The following is a 16,908-nucleotide window of genomic DNA, read 5'->3' as shown; positions in this document are numbered from 1 at the left end:
TTCTGCCTTCATAATCATCACCATACATTCTTTCATACTTGGATGGAGTACCTGTAAATATATTAGAGAATGAAATTAAATAACTAAACATTAATTTTTATAAGTATTTTAGTAGTGATGCATCATAGTAAAAATTTTGTAACATAAGAAGCATAATTTTACAACTAAAGATAATTATTTTTAAGATATTGCCAAAAGTTTTATTTTTGCCTATGCATACATATTTTACTTAAATGGATCCATGCTGTATATTCTTTGTAGTAACCTGTTGTGTAACATATTATTCTACTGTTCTTCTGATCATTCTGCCAGGTCCTTCAAAAAAATGTATCAAGGGCTTCCCTGGTGGCGCAGTGGTTGAGAGTCCGCCTGTCGATGCAGGGGACACGGATTCGTGCCCCGGTCCGGGAAGATCCCACATGCCGCAGAGCGGCTGGGCCCGTGAGCCATGGCCGCTGAGCCTGTGCGTCTGGAGCCTGGCTCCGCAGTGGGAGAGGCCACAGCAGTGAGAGGCCCGCGTACCACACACACACATACACAAAAAAAGTATCAAATCATTTTCTGCCTGGTTATTATTCTAATAGCCATAATTTAACAACTCTCTTGAAGTCTGACATGAACGTTATTTCTCTTATATTACTATACTATATATATTTACATTAGCATCATAAATGAATCTGTAGTAAACATTTTAGTAAGTGTGTAGTATGGTTCTCTGATTATTTCCTTTGAATAAATTATTGTAAGCTGAATTACTGGGCCAGAGTATTGGCATGTTTCTAATTCAAACTGATCCGTCGGAAAGCTGGCCCTATTTATGCTTTTACCACCAGAGTATGAGGGCACCCAGGTGAGCCGTCAGGATAAAGGTGAGAGAAAACAACCAAGTAAAACCACATCTTGCGTAGAATGTTAATATAGTTACTATTATAAAATATTTTGTAACTTCTGTAATATGAATACCAAGTTAACAGAAAGTTAACTATTCGGTGTGGTGACTACAGTCACAGCTTTCAGTGCTAGTTATTAGGGGGAAATGTCTAAAACTCATGAGAAACAATAGTATCCTACTAAGCAGACACTAGCTGGTATAAGTCTAGCTCGTGACTTAATATAGATTTGGTAGTTCCTTGGAAATATGCCTTTGGCCGATAAGTTAAATCTCATGTTTTTGGTGGTGAGTGTTGAAAATAAATTCCAACAAGTATGTTCTAAACTAGGAGAGATCATTTCCTCTTTAAATTATATGATATACTCTATTAAAATATTTTATAACTGGAAGGATAAAAGAAGTTGATAGTGATTTTTTATATCACCAAGGTGTAAATAAAGAACCCCTAGGTATGAAAATAACAGAATAAGGCCTTGACAATTTTTCATAATTAATGTATGTCTTCATATGCTTCTTATATTCTGAGGGGTGATTTATGTCCTAAAAGATTAAATTTTGCTTTAAAAAATGTAAGAATCATAAATTAGACATGGCTGACATTTCCTTACCTGGATTAAGGAAACCTGTTTAGAAAAAGCAATGAAGGCAGGTACAAGGGACCGCAAGTAAAGAGGCTGTTGGTGCCTATGATGGGCACAACCTCTACAGTAATAGATCGAGCGGGAGCTACAGAAAACTCCAGCACCTTTCATCTCCTGCTTTGAGAGAATTCTGAACTATCATTAATCCTTTGGTACCCCGGAACTCAATTTTACCTAATCGTATAAGTTAAAAGAGCACCATACTATTAAGCTCTCATGTTGCTCAGCCAAACCTCACTCTCTCTGTGAAGCATGGACTCTCCTACGTTACCTTGCCCGTTCTCTGCTGACTTCAGTACAGAAGTCCCCAGCATGTTACACATTGTTGGACATTGTGGGAGCTTTTTCCTGGGAGAGGTCTGGCTCTTTATAAAGTCAAGTGCATTCTTCTTACCACAGTCTCCAGCCCACAGTGACTGGTCCAAAGCGTGAACACATAAACCATGGCAGATCAGTTGATATCCTTTCCACGCACTGAAATATAAAACCATTCTTTCTTCTGGGGCTTATAGACTAATATTATCACTACCCATATTCCATACCATGGATACAATCAGAGACAAAAACAAAAACAAAAGCCCAGCAAGAGCTAGAGCTTATTTGCATTGAGTTTCTTGTTCCAGTTCCTAAGGCTCTGGTCTGCAGCTCTTTTGTTGAAACTTGGGAGCTATTTTGTTTATGCTTACTAGCATATAAACTAATAATTTTATTGTTTGGCTTGACTTATTATGAGTGGTCTTTCCATTGTTTACAAGTTAGTGAATCTTGAATAATATACACATGAAAATAAAAACTAGAAAATTTAGTTTAAAAAGTAACGTGTAATATTCAATTAGATAATGTGAGAGCATAACATTTAAGTTTTTTCCTAGCTTCTATTTGTAGTGATTCATAATATTGAAAGAAATGGCGTATTGCGTTAAACTTAGTAGCATTCTGAATTCTGTGTTCATGCATTTGTATGTGCTCTGCGCACGAACTTGACAAGTATTTATTATTATGCTTATGAATAGATAACAAATGCAGTATTTGTAGACTAAAATTCTACAAGTTTAAGAATTGTCAGGAGCTTGTATTTGTGATTGAGTCTGTGTTAGTGAGATATGTTTCATAATGGGGCCATCATTTTTGCGAAATTCAGTCGTTCATTAACAACACTCTATTAAAAGTCAAATAATCTGTCAAAACCCCAAAATGGTCATTTCAAAGTAGTATTTCTATGTGAAAGTTCGTCTTTCTGAAGGAAAGAAAAAGGCCATCTGGAGTTTCCAGAACTGTGTTCAATCTGACATTGATCATTAGCTTTTTCATTTTATAAACATAAAGAATGAGCGGGAAGATTCAGCAGGAAGCCAAGTTCTTGTACATGGGAAGGGCTAGTATACACAGGATCTGAAGGTGGTTGGCTAATATAAAGAGACTATGAAGGAGAACTTAAATAAAACTTGTAAACTCTTAGATGTTTTCTTGTGACTAATAATGACCAACAGATGTGTACAGATGAGCAACAGCTTGAGAAGATTCTGACACCAATTTTTCCCTCCAAATTCCTTGTTTACAGCCTAATTGTCTAGAAATGGCTAAAGATAGAGAGAAATTGGACTAATTCACAACTGGAAACACTGTAACTTTGATTTAGGAGAAATTGTTGAAAAGTATTCAATAAAATTTTGAGCAAATAAATATATTTATTTCAATCATCACTCATTAAATATAACCTATGTGAAACACACCTAATTAGGAGCCACAGGGATGTCAAAATGAAAAAAAGTAGCACTGTCTCTAAAATCTGAGGTTTTATAGGAAAGATAGCACAAATATATAGCTTTATGTTTGCTGAATGAATTAATGCAGGAGAGACACAGTACGAGGTTGGCTATAACATGTGACAAAAGAGGGTTCCACTGAAGCCATATGTGAAATCAGAACAGGAATGGATGGTTTGCTGGGCACACCAAGAGGGGTGCCATGGACAATATGGGACTCAAGCTGAGCCTTCAACATGAGGAGGAATGAAACGTGGTAAATATTTAGGAGTACTTCAATCAGTTGGTATACCCAGTGTTTGTCAAGTTTAGTGTGAGGTTTGGTTAATTTGAAGGGCATTGTGTATGCCTGATTAAAAGTTTAGACTTCCAGAGTTAAGTGAAAGTGCTAAGTTGCTAAGCAATGGAGTGACACCATCAGAGTTGAGTTTTAGGAATAAAAATAAGTTAGTTAATTTTTTAAACATGAGGTAAGACAAGAAACACTAGCAGTACGATGCCCAGTTGAGAAACTATTGCTATAGTCCAGAAAATAAATCATAAGGCTCCAAAGGATAGTAATGGGATTCAAGACCAGATTCAGGGAAAACTGAGAAAAGAGATTCAGTCTATCATATCATTAAGAGCTCAGACTATAAAGCCATACTGTATAGATTCAAATTTGATTTCTGCTCCTTGCTAATCTGGGCAAATTATTTAAACTCTCTGTGATCCAATTTCCTCTTCTCTAAAATAAAGATAAAAATTATACCTACCTTATAGAATTGTCAGGAGGATTCATACAAAGTTCTTAACAGGTTCTGTCATATAATAGGTGCCAAATAGGTGTTATTTATTTAAAAAATAATTCTTATTATTGTATAACTTCTGGGTTCCACTAGAAATGTCAGATTGTCTGGGTGGTGGTTGCTTATAAGTGTGAAATGGAAAGTCATAGGAAAGCTGTTTCCCAGAGTGAGTTCATTAAGAAAAAATATATACTAAGTATAACCAAGTGACGAACAAGAAAAATGGAAACATTTATTAGAACAAAGGCACAGAATGATGACATAGCAGTGGAAGAGGCAGTAAGTATATGACCAGAGAGGCTAGAAGAATGAAACAAAGGATTTGTGCAGTACAGATGATGTAGGGCATTTTGGGAAACCAAGTCCAAGAATTAGAGATAGGTGTTGAATTTCCCCTTTTTGACGTTCATCTCTTGTGCAAGGGCATGTCTACCTTCTTTAAGGTCTGCACAGGCTCCTAGTTGAAAATACATGTCCAATTAAGGAGATGACACTTTGTTATTACTCCTAATTTTTGCTTTTTTGTAATTGTATCGTCTATGCCAGCCCTTGTGTAAGGCAATGGGAGTATACATGTGACCCAAACATAGATCACTTTCATGATAAGGAGATGTGCATGTTTTATGTAACGCAAGCTCTGGGATGTGTAAGAGAAGTAAGAGCATGAAAATATGATGTATGGTATATGTAGTGTAGGCAGAAGAGGTGAAGAGAAGCAAAAGAAAAGCCTTGTGTTAAAATGAAGAAATTATTAGAGGGATATGCAAAGAGAAGACATTTTAGATCTAACAGATGGAAAAAAAGGTGGAGAGGAAAAGCAAGAATAACTGAAATCATTGCAGACTGGAATCAATGATGAATAAATGAGGCAGTGAGGAGGTCCATAGAAGTCTGAAAAAAATGTTGAGCCTCTGGTATGTGTAAGGATTTACATGTTCCTTACCATTTACATACAAATCCCATTAGCCATGTCTTTTCAATAGTACACGTGCAAATATCCATTTAAAAAAGTTTTCTGATTATAAATATCAGTGATAGAAAGTGTATACCATACAGAAAATGATGAAAGGATTATAAAATACCTGTAAAACTACCTTGTTGATATTTTGAGTAATATTCTTCCAAAATTTTTGCAATTATTATAAATAGACTTATTCACAAATTCAGTATTGAAGCTTAGTATGTGAAAAGCCCAGTTGTAGACATTAGGGATATAGCTGTGAACAAAACAGATAAAGATCCCTACCCTCACAGAGTTTATGTGAGGGGAGGGGAATACATAATAAACATCAAATATTATCAATAAATCAATAAAGTTTTTAGCATGCTTGAGGGTGATAAATACTATGGGATAAAAAAAATACATAGGGTAAAAGAGATTTTAAGTGCCAGGATCGGATCAGTCTGCAACTTTAGATAGGGTAGTTAGGGTAGATCTCATTGAGAAGGAGACATTTGAGCAAATTCTTGAAGATGAGCAATATTTCATATATTGTAAATTATTATACTGTATATATATTATATTGTATAAATAGGTTTATATGATATACAATTTCCTTTTAAAATTTTGTATAGTATAAAGTTTTCTGTCTTTAAACACATTTAAAAAGCTGTCGTAATCTAATCTGAACATTCAGGTTATTTAAAAAATGTTTTTTGTGGTTATATACGATGTTAATGTTGGGGGAAATGAGTGAAGGGTAAACAGAAACTCTCTGAATTATCTTTGCAACTCTTCCCTAAATCTAATATTATTTAAATAATAAGTTCATTAGAAGTATTTTTGTTATTGTAAGAAATACGAAGACATTCACACCCAGAAATCTTCGGACTTAAATACCAGTATAGTCTTAGGAATTACTGGATCAGTGTTGATATAATTTCAAGCTGTTGATATAATTTTCAAAGAGAATATGCCAGCAATTCTCCCATGTACTTCCATTTTCATCAAATTTTAGTATTATTTTTAGATTGCCCAAATTTAGTATTACGTTTTGAATATTGGCTCTTTGGAGATGGTTGTATTGTGGTTTTTATTTTTGGCAGAATAGGACTGAGAAAACACTGAGTTAGTTTCCTGCTGCCACAGAGACTTGTGAGCATGGATATAGAACCTTGTTCCCAAGGAGGGCGCATGGGCCAAATGGCCAGGACGAGGTGGGAATGTGTACACCTTGGGTATACTGATGAGCACTGAACAGCAAACAGATCCAACTACATCTAAATAGGAGTTGTCTCCAATTTCCATGTGTATACAGGCAGTCCAGTACGTTTCTTTATACCTTGAGATTACTGTACTGCAAATGCCAACTGGAACTAGAGACTATGCTGGATATCTAAGAAGTAAGTGGAAGAAAAGCATATGCATTCAAATCTATATGTCTTGAGAATATTTACAGTTGACCAAAGATTAAGTTTTCTGCCAATCATAATGAATGTGACTAGAAATAGAGACTAAGTCATCAATAAGACAAATAAATTCTATTTCTTAGACACCTGAATTGAAGGCTTTAAAACCTCTTATAAACAATAGCACCTTTAGAAATGATGTTTCAAATTGGGCTATAGTTCTACAGATGCAGGTACCTGAGGAAGACTGTTCTCTCAGCCCCCATCACTGGCATATCCAGTGTTTGATAATAGTTTCCGAAAAGAAATGAATGATCATTTCTTATGTCTTACTGATTATATGCAAATTGTGTAGTATTAATGTTACTTTAATTAATACATTGGCATTCCTTTCCTAGTGCTGAAAGCATGTGAGAATTCTAAATTACTAGAAATGGATACAAAGTTATCAACTAATAAGCAAATCTCTTCAAAGCAGGGATTACATTTGTGTTAAAGGGACTAATTTCTACAAATTATTTAGTTCCATCCAGGTGGAAAATTATGAATTAAGTATGTGATTTGTGTTTAGTGTAAAATTACAGAAATATTTCCTAACTTGGAGTCTATTCCAAAGGTTGGCATTTTTCTTTCTGTAAAAGACCAGGTAGTAAGTACTTTAGGTTTGTGGTCTATCTGTGTCTGTTGCAATTCTTCAACTCAGTCCTAATAGTATGAAGGAAGCCACAGACAGTATATAAATGAATATACATGTCTGTGTTCCAATAAAACTTTATTTACAAAAACAGGTAGTGGGCTGGTTGTGTCCATAGTTCGCTTATCCTTTGGCTTACACTCAAACTAGATTAAGCTATTTTGGGTTTGGTAGAACTCATAATTACTGCCAAGATTATATGACTTTTGTATTTAAGGGAATGCAATGGGTTAAGTGTCCTATTTCTCTGACCTATGCAAAGGCATGGCTGTAAACAGGAAGATAATAAAGGACTGAGGAAATTACCTAAATAATTCATGCATAAAAGTATTTCTCATCAAAGACTACTGTAGCATAAACTGTGTTAATTTTTACTTCAGTCTTTTCCTACTCTTTGCATTAATTTTTCCAATACAGTTCCTATGTTTGGCAATAAAACTGCTTAGGCAAAACTGTCATAGTAAAACAAGACCTAGGGATTTTATTTTCTTTTTATGCTCATTTTCCTGAAGATGTAATTACATTGGGGCTAAGAAGATTGTGAATACCAGAGAGTAGCTTTGGGTCTGCAGAGATAACAATGTAGTAGTTAGGTATGGTTGCAGCAGGTTCTTTGCTGTCTTTGATGGCTGCGTTTGTGGACCCAATCCATCTAAAGTGTGTGAGAGATGATCATTTTATTGTAGTAAAAGAGAAGCAAACAGAAATTGTGGCACAAATATTTGAAACTCAGGTATTGGTGATATATAATGAACTTAAGAAAAAATTTAATTGAGCTCTTCTAGAACAGGAAAATTAATGATTTCAATTTTTTTTTAACTAAATGGTATATTGTTCTGCCATATTAAGAAAAAAATCCAGGTTGATTTTTATAATAGAGCCTTAACCTAATAAATAGTTTCTAAAGTTTAACAAAATTAAGTTAGGATTAATTTTCAGGAATAATTCATTCAGGAGGGACTTATTAAAATTCATTCAACTGAACTGGATCCTTAATCTACCCATTGTTTACTGACCCTGTTTCTGTCCAGTTTTTTTTTTTTTTAATTCTCATGGATTATTTCTTATATTTTCAAGCTAACTGTTCTTACCAACCCCTTGAAGATTGTAATTATGGAATTTTTTGAGTTATCTTTCATGAAGTTCCATAATTACCTTTTATGTTTCAGATTTTTTTCTGTATTTCCACAACTTTTTGTGAGACCTCATTAAAGTTTAAGAAATTCATTAGTTAATGACTTTATTGCTAAAAATGAAAGTCATCCAACAGCCTTATTGACATATGGTCTAAGTTTTCCAATTGTTGTTTTTAGAACCTAGGTGGGCTAGAAAATTACTAGTCTTTTCTCATCATATTGCGTAGAAATCTCATCAATGAATATTTAATGTTTGTAAGACATTACAGACATTAATGTTTGTAAGATGTTTTGTAAGACGTTTCAGAGACTCTCAGAAGTGAAGACGAGGCTATTTTCAATTAACATAAACAAGTGCTTAAAACTTTAAGAAATGTTATTTTCAGAGTTTATAGATAAAAAGAAATAACTGTTCAGATGAATATAAAAAGAAATCTCAATAAATAAAATTCAATTACCATTTTCCTTTAGACAATTTCTTTTTTTTTATTGTCTCTCTAGCATTTTTTTAACATCTTTATTGGAGTATAATTGCTTTACAATGTTGTTAGTTGCTGCTGTATAACAAAGTGAATCAGCTGTATATATATACATATATCCCCATATCTCCTCCGTCTTGCCTCTCCCTCCCACCCTCCCTATCTCACCCCTCTAGGTAGACATAGACAATTTCTTATTGGTGTATATGTGAGTGCATGTGCACGTTGAATAGCAATGTTAGTAGCTGTAAGATATTTCATCTTGGATTCTTTTTCTGTTACTATGATAGATCTGTGTGCATCCCATCAACATGTTTCCATCTGGCTCTTCTTATGATTAACATTTTCCAGTTGGCTGCTCCTATTTAGAGTTGCAGTTTATGATTATGAAATGGAATTAATATAACTAAATTAACTTAGAGAAGATCTTGCACTTGCAGGAAAAATGGAATAACAGGAACCAGATTTACTCTCCTGACTAAAACAATTAAAAAAAAAAAAACACAACAGAGAAAAATTTCCAAAGAATGTTCTAGAATGGTGCCTGGGCATCAGGCAACGAATGACAGTGATGCCTAAGAGTCAGGAAACAGGTGAAGTGAGCTCTATGATTGTCCCAGTGTTCTGTTCTGAAAGACTTGTCAGGTTGAAGTACAGGAAGGGAGAATCCAGGTGGAGCCTGGCAGACTCATGGAAGTGATGAGATAGAACTGAGTGTAAAGGGAGGCTAAGAAGGCTAGAGTTCACAGGACAGAGGACCAGAGTAAAGAGAGCTGCACAGAGAGAGAACTTTAAAGATATGCAGAGGGTTTCCATGAGTATTCAGCAGGGTAATCATCAGCACATGATTAGAAATATTAGAAAATTATTAGAAATAATTTATTAATTATTAATCACATTAATATTAGAAAACTAATAGAGAACAGAGGGAAAAAACCTCTGAAAAGATTAGAGGAAGCAGTACCTCACATTCACACAAAGCCTAGAATAACACCTGTTCCCACCAGTCAGATTGGAAAGCCTCATAATTCATTGGGCATTGGGAAAAGTACTCAGAAGGACCATGCCTAAATAGCAGGGAATAATTAGCCTCAGACTATACACAGATTGGGCACTGCCTAACAAATCTTAGGGGCAAGACCCGAATGGACTAAACTGTCTCCAAGAAACTTAACTACATCCTAGAACAATATTCAAGAATATTTGTAGGAATGCAAAATATCTAGCATCCAACAAGAAAAATTTACAGTGTCTGGGAACCAATCAAAGTTTACTAGCATGCAAAGTTATATATGGGGAATAATGAGGACAAAATTCAATCAGTTAACTGACTCAGAGTTGGCACATTGTTAGAATAGCAGAGAACTTTGAAATAGTTGCCATAATTATATTCCATATGTTCAAAAAGTTATGGAGAGACATGCAAGATATAAAAAAAAGCCAAATTGAATTTCTAGAGATGAAAACTATAATGTCTGAAATGAAAAATTCAGGGAATGGATTCAGGGTCAAGTTACACATTGCAGAAGAAAGGACTAGTGAACATGAAGACATAAAATTAGAAACTCTCTAAAATAAAAACGCACAGAGAAAAAAAAATTAAAAAAAGAAAAAAGGGTAACAGTGAGCTATACAACAACTTAAAAGTAGTCTAATATATGTAGTTAGAATCCCAGAAAGGAGGGGACAGAACAAATCATTGATAACTGAAGAAAATAAAATTTGATAAAAATCCTAAAATCACAGATCTAAGAAACTGAATACATCCTAGGAACAAAAACATAAGATAAACCACCCCAATCCACATAATAATCAAAAAGCAAAAAGCACATATTAAATACAGAGCAAATAAGAATGAGACAAGCAAGAAAACAGTGAAGTAACATCTTTAAAGCATTATAAATTTTAAAAAGGCAATCTGGAATTGCATATCCTGCAAAAATACTTTTCAAAAACAGAGACAAAATAATGATTTTTTTAGACAGAAAAATTCAATTTATCGCCAGCAGATCTGCACTAAAAGAAATGTTAGGAAGGGGAAAATGATACCAGATGGAAATACAGATCTATACAAAGGAACAAAGAACATGAGAAATCATCACTACACATGTAAATAGATACTTTTCTTATTATTTCAATATCTTAAAAAGATAATGGAACTTTTAAACATATTTAGAAAGAAAATTAGAAAGTACTTTGAATTTAATTTAATTTTTAAAACATGTGAAATGTTGTGAGAGACCACTAAGCAATACTTAGTGGGGGAATTTATAATACTAAAGTATGGTATTAGAAAAGTGAAAGTTTTTAAGTCAATGACTTCAGCTTCTACCTTAAGAAATTAGAAAATCAAGATCAAATTAAAACCAGATAAAGCAGAAGAAAGACAATAATAAAGATAAGAGTGGAAAATAGTGAAATAGAAGATAGGAACACAATACAGACAAACATACGAAATCAAAAGCTTATTTGAGTAAATCAATAAAATTGATTGATGGCTAGCTAGACTGGTTAGGAGAAAAAGAGAGAAGACGCAAATTTCCAGAACTGGGCATAAATGAGGTGACATCACTAAAGATATTTAAAGGATAATAATGGAATATTTTGACCAACATTGTGCCAATACATTTCAAAATGGTTTAAAATGGACAAGTTCCTTGAAAGACACAAACTACCAAATCTCATTCAAGAAAAAATAGATAATCTGAGTAGCCTTATACTTATTAAATAAATTGCATATTTAGTTGTTTCTTTAAAGAAAACTGCAAGCCTTGATTCTATCAATTCTATCAAACATTTAAGGAGGAAAATATTATCAATTCTATACAAAACACTTCCTAAAAACTGAACAAAATTCTTCCCAACTCATCTTGTGAGGTCTACATTACCATGATACCAAACTCAGGCAAAGAGATTACAATAAAAGAAAATTATAGACCAATATCTCTCATGAACATACATGTGAAAACTGTTAAAGCTTTCATAAATTGAATATATCATGACCAAGTAGAATTCATCCCAGAATGAAAGAGATGAATGGAATGAAGGATTTACATCCAAAACATTCAAAATTAATTCCATTCAATTCACCATATTGTCAAACTGAAAAAAGTCAAAAACAAAAACCCACATGATCATCCCAATAGATGCAGAAAAATCATTTGGTAAAATTCAACATTCATTCCTGATAAAAATTCTCAGCAAACTTGAAATAGAAGTCACTTTCTTCAACCTGATAATGGAGAACTATGAAAAAGTAGTGATGCTAACATGAAACTAAACATCATACTTAAGGCTAAAAGAATGAATGAATGTTTTCCCTCTAAGATCATGAAGCAAAAAAATGCCCACTCCTGCCATTTCTATTCTAAATTATACTACTATTCAATTTCAACCAATGAAGTAAGGCAAGAAAATATTAAAGGTATTAAGATGGCAGAGGAAAAAGTAAAATTGTCTTTATTTGAAGACAACATGTTTGTCAATGTAGAAAACATGATGGAATCTACAAAAAGTCACTAGAACCAATAAGTGAGTTTAACAAGTTTGGAAAATACAAGATCAATACACAGAAAATAAACAGTCAGCAATTGAAATAAAAACAATGCCATTTATAATACCATCAAAAATATCAAGTACTTAAGGAAAATCTACAAAAAGATGCGCAAGACTTGTACACTTAAAATAATGAAACATTGGTAAGGTAATTAAGGAATACCTATACAAACAGAGAGATATATTTTGTTCATGGTTTGTGAAGATTTTGATTATCCCCAAATTGATCCATAGATTCAACACAATTTCAAAGTCCAGCAGATATCTCTTTTTTTTGGTTGAAATTGCCAAACTGATTAAAAAATTCATCTGGAAATGTAAAAACTTAAAATAGCCAAAACAACTTTGAGAAATATGAGCAAAGTTGGAGTACTAATTCTAACAGATTGATTGATTTATTTCAAACCAGTCATTGTGACATTTCAATTAAGATAGACAAATAGATTAATGGGAGAGAATAGAAAGAAACAGAAATATATACACAAATATATGGATTTTTGACACAGGTATAAAAGGAAATCAGTAGACAAAGGATAGTCTTTTCAGAAAATGGTGCTGGAATAATTGGCTATGTATAGAAAAAAAGAAGAACCTCGGTTCATACCTTGTACTATAAACAAAAAGTAATTCAGAATGGATCATATACATCAATGTAAAACCTAATTCTAATAAAAACTTCTAAAAGAAAACATAGAAAATTTTTGTGATCTTTGGTTAATAAAAGATTTCTTAGATATGACACCAAAAGTACAATCCATAAAAGGGAAAAAAAGAAAATAGGCTTTGGTATCTTCAAAAGCAATGCTAAGAGAATGAAAAGTTAAGTCCCATGCTATAAGAAAATATTTTCACCTTATATAGCTGATAAAGGACTTGTATCCATGTTATATAAGGAACTCTCAACTCAATAATTTTTTAAAAAACAACTCAAAATTGGCAAATGATTTGAACAGACACTTCACCAAAGAAGATATACAAATGTCAAATAAGCAGATGAAAAACATACATTAGGAAAGTGCAAATTAAAAGCACAATGAGATACCACTACACACCTATTAGAAAACCTAACATTAAAAAGACTGACCATGTCAAGTGTTGGCAAGAGAAACAGGAACTCTCATGTACTTCTGGTGGGAATGCAAAACAATAGAACGCCTTTGGAGTATGATTTGGCAGTTTCCTAAAACTTTAATCCTATACCTTTCGTCTGGTCCTGCCATTCCACTCCTACATATTAATCCAAGAGAAAGGAAAGCCAGACAAAGAAGAAGCCATGCATACTATGTGATTCAGTTTATAAAAGGTCTAGAAAATGCTGTGTCTATAGTGACAGAAAGATCACTGGTTGCTTGGATACTACGGTCTCAGCAGAAATCTCTGTAAAGCGATATTTCTCAAAGTTAGGATGGTGGACCTTGTGCATCAGGATTGACTAGAAGGGCTTATTTTAAAATTCAGCCTTAAATTTAATGCCACTTATGCAGAGGATGGTTAGAAGAGGAGCTGAAATAAAGTAGTGCAGAGTAAGCACAATTTCAAAAACAGATGTGTTTGCTTTATTCAAGTTTATGCTTTCTGGGTAATGGGCATGTTGTAAGCTGATTGATGGCCTGATTTAAGAGTACAGTGCAAAAGAAGTAAGAAAAGTTACGTAAAGTCATTGAGCCTCATGTTTTTCTTATGAAACTGGAGATAATAAGACTCTTGAGAATTTTTAAAGGAATAAATATTGTGTGTAAAACACGTACTACTCTGCAGCTTTGATTTGTAGAAAGTGTCCCAGGAAGATTGATATCTATCTACCTATCTATCTATTGATCTATCTATCTACCTACCTATTTTAAATTCTTATTTTGCAGTTTTAAATTATTGTTTATTTTCATATGTTTTAACCTTCTTTCTTTTTATTTGTGTTTGTTTATTTCTATTTTATAAATAATTTCTCTTTAAATTTTATCTTTATATTTGCATATGTCACTTGGCTGTCTTTTCCCAGAGATACATGCTAGATTTTTGTATGTATACTCTCAAATACTGATTTTTTTTCTCCTATGGTACAAAAAAACCCATCAGGGCCTTAAAATTAAAGGTAACAGTCTTTAAAAATATCCCTCGGTTTCATCCCTACTGTCTCAGATGACCATGTTCAAAGTCGAACTTTGCAACACCTGGTTCATTATCAAATGCAAACGCTGAAGGGAGCTAACTGAATGAATCCATATACTCTTTGTTCTATTCAATCAACCTGTGATCTTCCAGAGGATTATTAACAACATGCTGTCTGTCTGGAATAGCCATCTGTGTTAATGATGATGTAGTATATTCTACCAGCACCACCTTACGTAACCACTTCCTTTGAATCATTTTGGTTAAAACACAGCCACACTCTGTCCAGTTTAGATTGCAGTCCAAAGATTCTCTACATGAGTACTGAGTTGGTAGGACATTTTGTTTCTTGGCAAGGGCTCTAAATGCTAGGCAGAAATCTCACCACTGTCCAGACTAGGAAACATTCTGGAAAACCCAGGCTACCCAGACTTCCGCAGTTAGTGGCACCATTAGAACTTTATATCTCACTTCCTTACCTCAATTGCTCCTCAAAGAACCAATGCTTTTCAGCTACCTCAAATCTTTTCAGATCCTTTAGTATTACTCTAGGGCTGAGCCTCTGATCCAAGAGGTATCTTTAGTTTGGTCTTCCTCAGTTTTATAGTCTCTTAGTGACCAACTTTCAATGCATGATATAATTTATCACACTATCACAAGTCAGTTTCTCAGCAGTATGGGTTCTATTCCCTGTCTGCTCTTATCTCTAGTCCAAGATAAGGATGACATTTATTGAGATCTGAGTAGATCAAACTGATCTCTTTATCATTCTCAGCAAACCAATATTTTTCTGCCCCTCCTTTTTCATGCAGTAGACTCTTATGCTACTTCAAGTCTCTGTTAAGGGCATCTCTTTGGCTCCTTCTATGTTAGCCTAAGCCTAGGAATAATTAATTGAGGTATTTGTGCTCCTGTAGTGCTGTTTATTCTTCTATTATAGCCCATGGTACATTGTGGATTATTGATTTATCTTTTTACCCTTTGAGGACAGTAGTTGTCTAATTCTTCTTTTGAATCCTCATAACTTAGCACAGTTCCAGGGTTATATTATGTACTCAGTTGATGTTTAATTATTGCTTCACTGTATAATGATTATTTATATATCATAATAGTTTTAAAAATTTGAAAAACACTAAATTCATTCAATTTCCTTTAATGAGTATTTGTTATAAAAAAAAAAAAGAGGTATAAAGTCCTGTTCCCAAGTCCAAACCTCTTATTAACTTAAACCTTGAGTTTTTTGAATTACCCACTTTGAAGTAATTCTTTTTATACCTGAAAAATGGATTTATTGAAATGTTTGAGATAAAAATATGTATTGCAAGAAGCATAAGACAAACATTTCAAGAGTACAAAATTAGTTGTAGAAATAACATAATTTTCTGGTAAACCCACATTGTATTACAAATGTGCAAACCTTTTTGATACAAAAGTTTTGGTTTTCTTATTTTTTTTTTTATACTGAGCACCCATTTTTATATATCCATTTCCCATTGAGAGGTAACTCCTTGCATGCATTTTATCTATCCATTATTCAAGGTTCAATCTTCTCAAGGGGATAACAGCTCACCACTCTGAGATTTGAACTGTAATTAATCCAGTGGCAAGGATTTTCTCTCATGGATTCCAGAGTTAGCCAGAAATTTTAATGTCAAGATGTAAAAGCCTGTAAGGTTGTTACGTTTCCCTCAGATTCTATCCCACAGGAGGCTAAGCCCACAATTACCCTCCTGTTTCTCATTCAGAAAAAAAAAATACTATATTTGCATTCAGAATTGTTCAGTGATTGCTTTTTTGTGCTGGTGGTTCAGTTCTTCACGTCAGCGTGGCTCTCATATTTTTCCTTTAAAATCAGGTTGTTGATTTAGGGCTTTGTAAACTTTGTTGTCTGGTGTCTGGATTTTCACTGAGGACGATATTCCCTTGATCGTCTTCTAGATCCTGATTAGGAAGAAGGGAGAGCATATAGATTGTAAATGTGATGAAACTATAGTGTTTAAGAATATGATATTTTATGCATAACTATATCTATAAAAGACCATCATTTCTTATTATAATAAATGTTAGATTATGTTTTCTTAATAATATATTCTGGTTATGATGATAAAACCAAGTCCTCTTTTGATCAAAGGTATATGAAAATAATAATTTAAAGTGATGATTTTAGTTCCTTAGAAAATTTGGATGAATTTTCATGTTTAGAAGAAATCTGTGATAAAGCCTTCAGTTAAAAATTATGTGTACAACCTAAATGTCCTGCGTTAGATGAATGGATAAACAAGATGTGGTACATATATACAATGGAATATTACTCAGCCATAAAAAGGAACAAAATTGGGTCATTTGTAGAGATGTGGATGGACCTAGAGTCTGTCATACAGAGTGAACTAAGCCTGAAAGAGAAGAACAAATATCATACATTAACGCATAGATGTGGAATCTAGAAAAATCTTACAGATGAACCTATTTCTAGGGCAGGAATAGAGATGTAGACATAGGGAA

At 33.5% G+C, this 16,908-nt stretch overlaps 1 protein-coding gene across 6 annotated transcripts in view; it reads right to left on the bottom strand.

Moving 5' to 3' along the window:
- Nucleotides 1-15,543: 15,543 nt before the first annotated feature.
- Nucleotides 15,544-16,908, bottom strand: part of POSTN (periostin) — a 34,273-nt gene continuing 32,908 nt past the window's right edge. For 4 of the 6 annotated variants that reach the window (XM_029209981.1, XM_029209982.1, XM_029209983.1 and 1 more), the window contains one exon: nt 15,558-16,347. In XM_029209981.1, the coding sequence (XP_029065814.1) occupies nt 16,310-16,347 (38 nt within the window). In that variant the 3' untranslated portion in view covers nt 15,558-16,309. Of the gene's footprint in view, nt 16,348-16,908 lie in introns of all 6 variants that reach the window. The other 2 variants (XM_029209979.1, XM_029209980.1) reach the window with 1 other exon arrangement.

Source organism: Monodon monoceros, unplaced genomic scaffold (genome assembly GCF_005190385.1).
Source record: "Monodon monoceros isolate NGI ecotype Baffin Bay Population unplaced genomic scaffold, NGI_Narwhal_1 Super_Scaffold_8, whole genome shotgun sequence".
Taxonomy (NCBI): domain Eukaryota; kingdom Metazoa; phylum Chordata; class Mammalia; order Artiodactyla; family Monodontidae; genus Monodon; species Monodon monoceros.
This window is presented reverse-complemented; position numbering and strand designations above follow the sequence as displayed.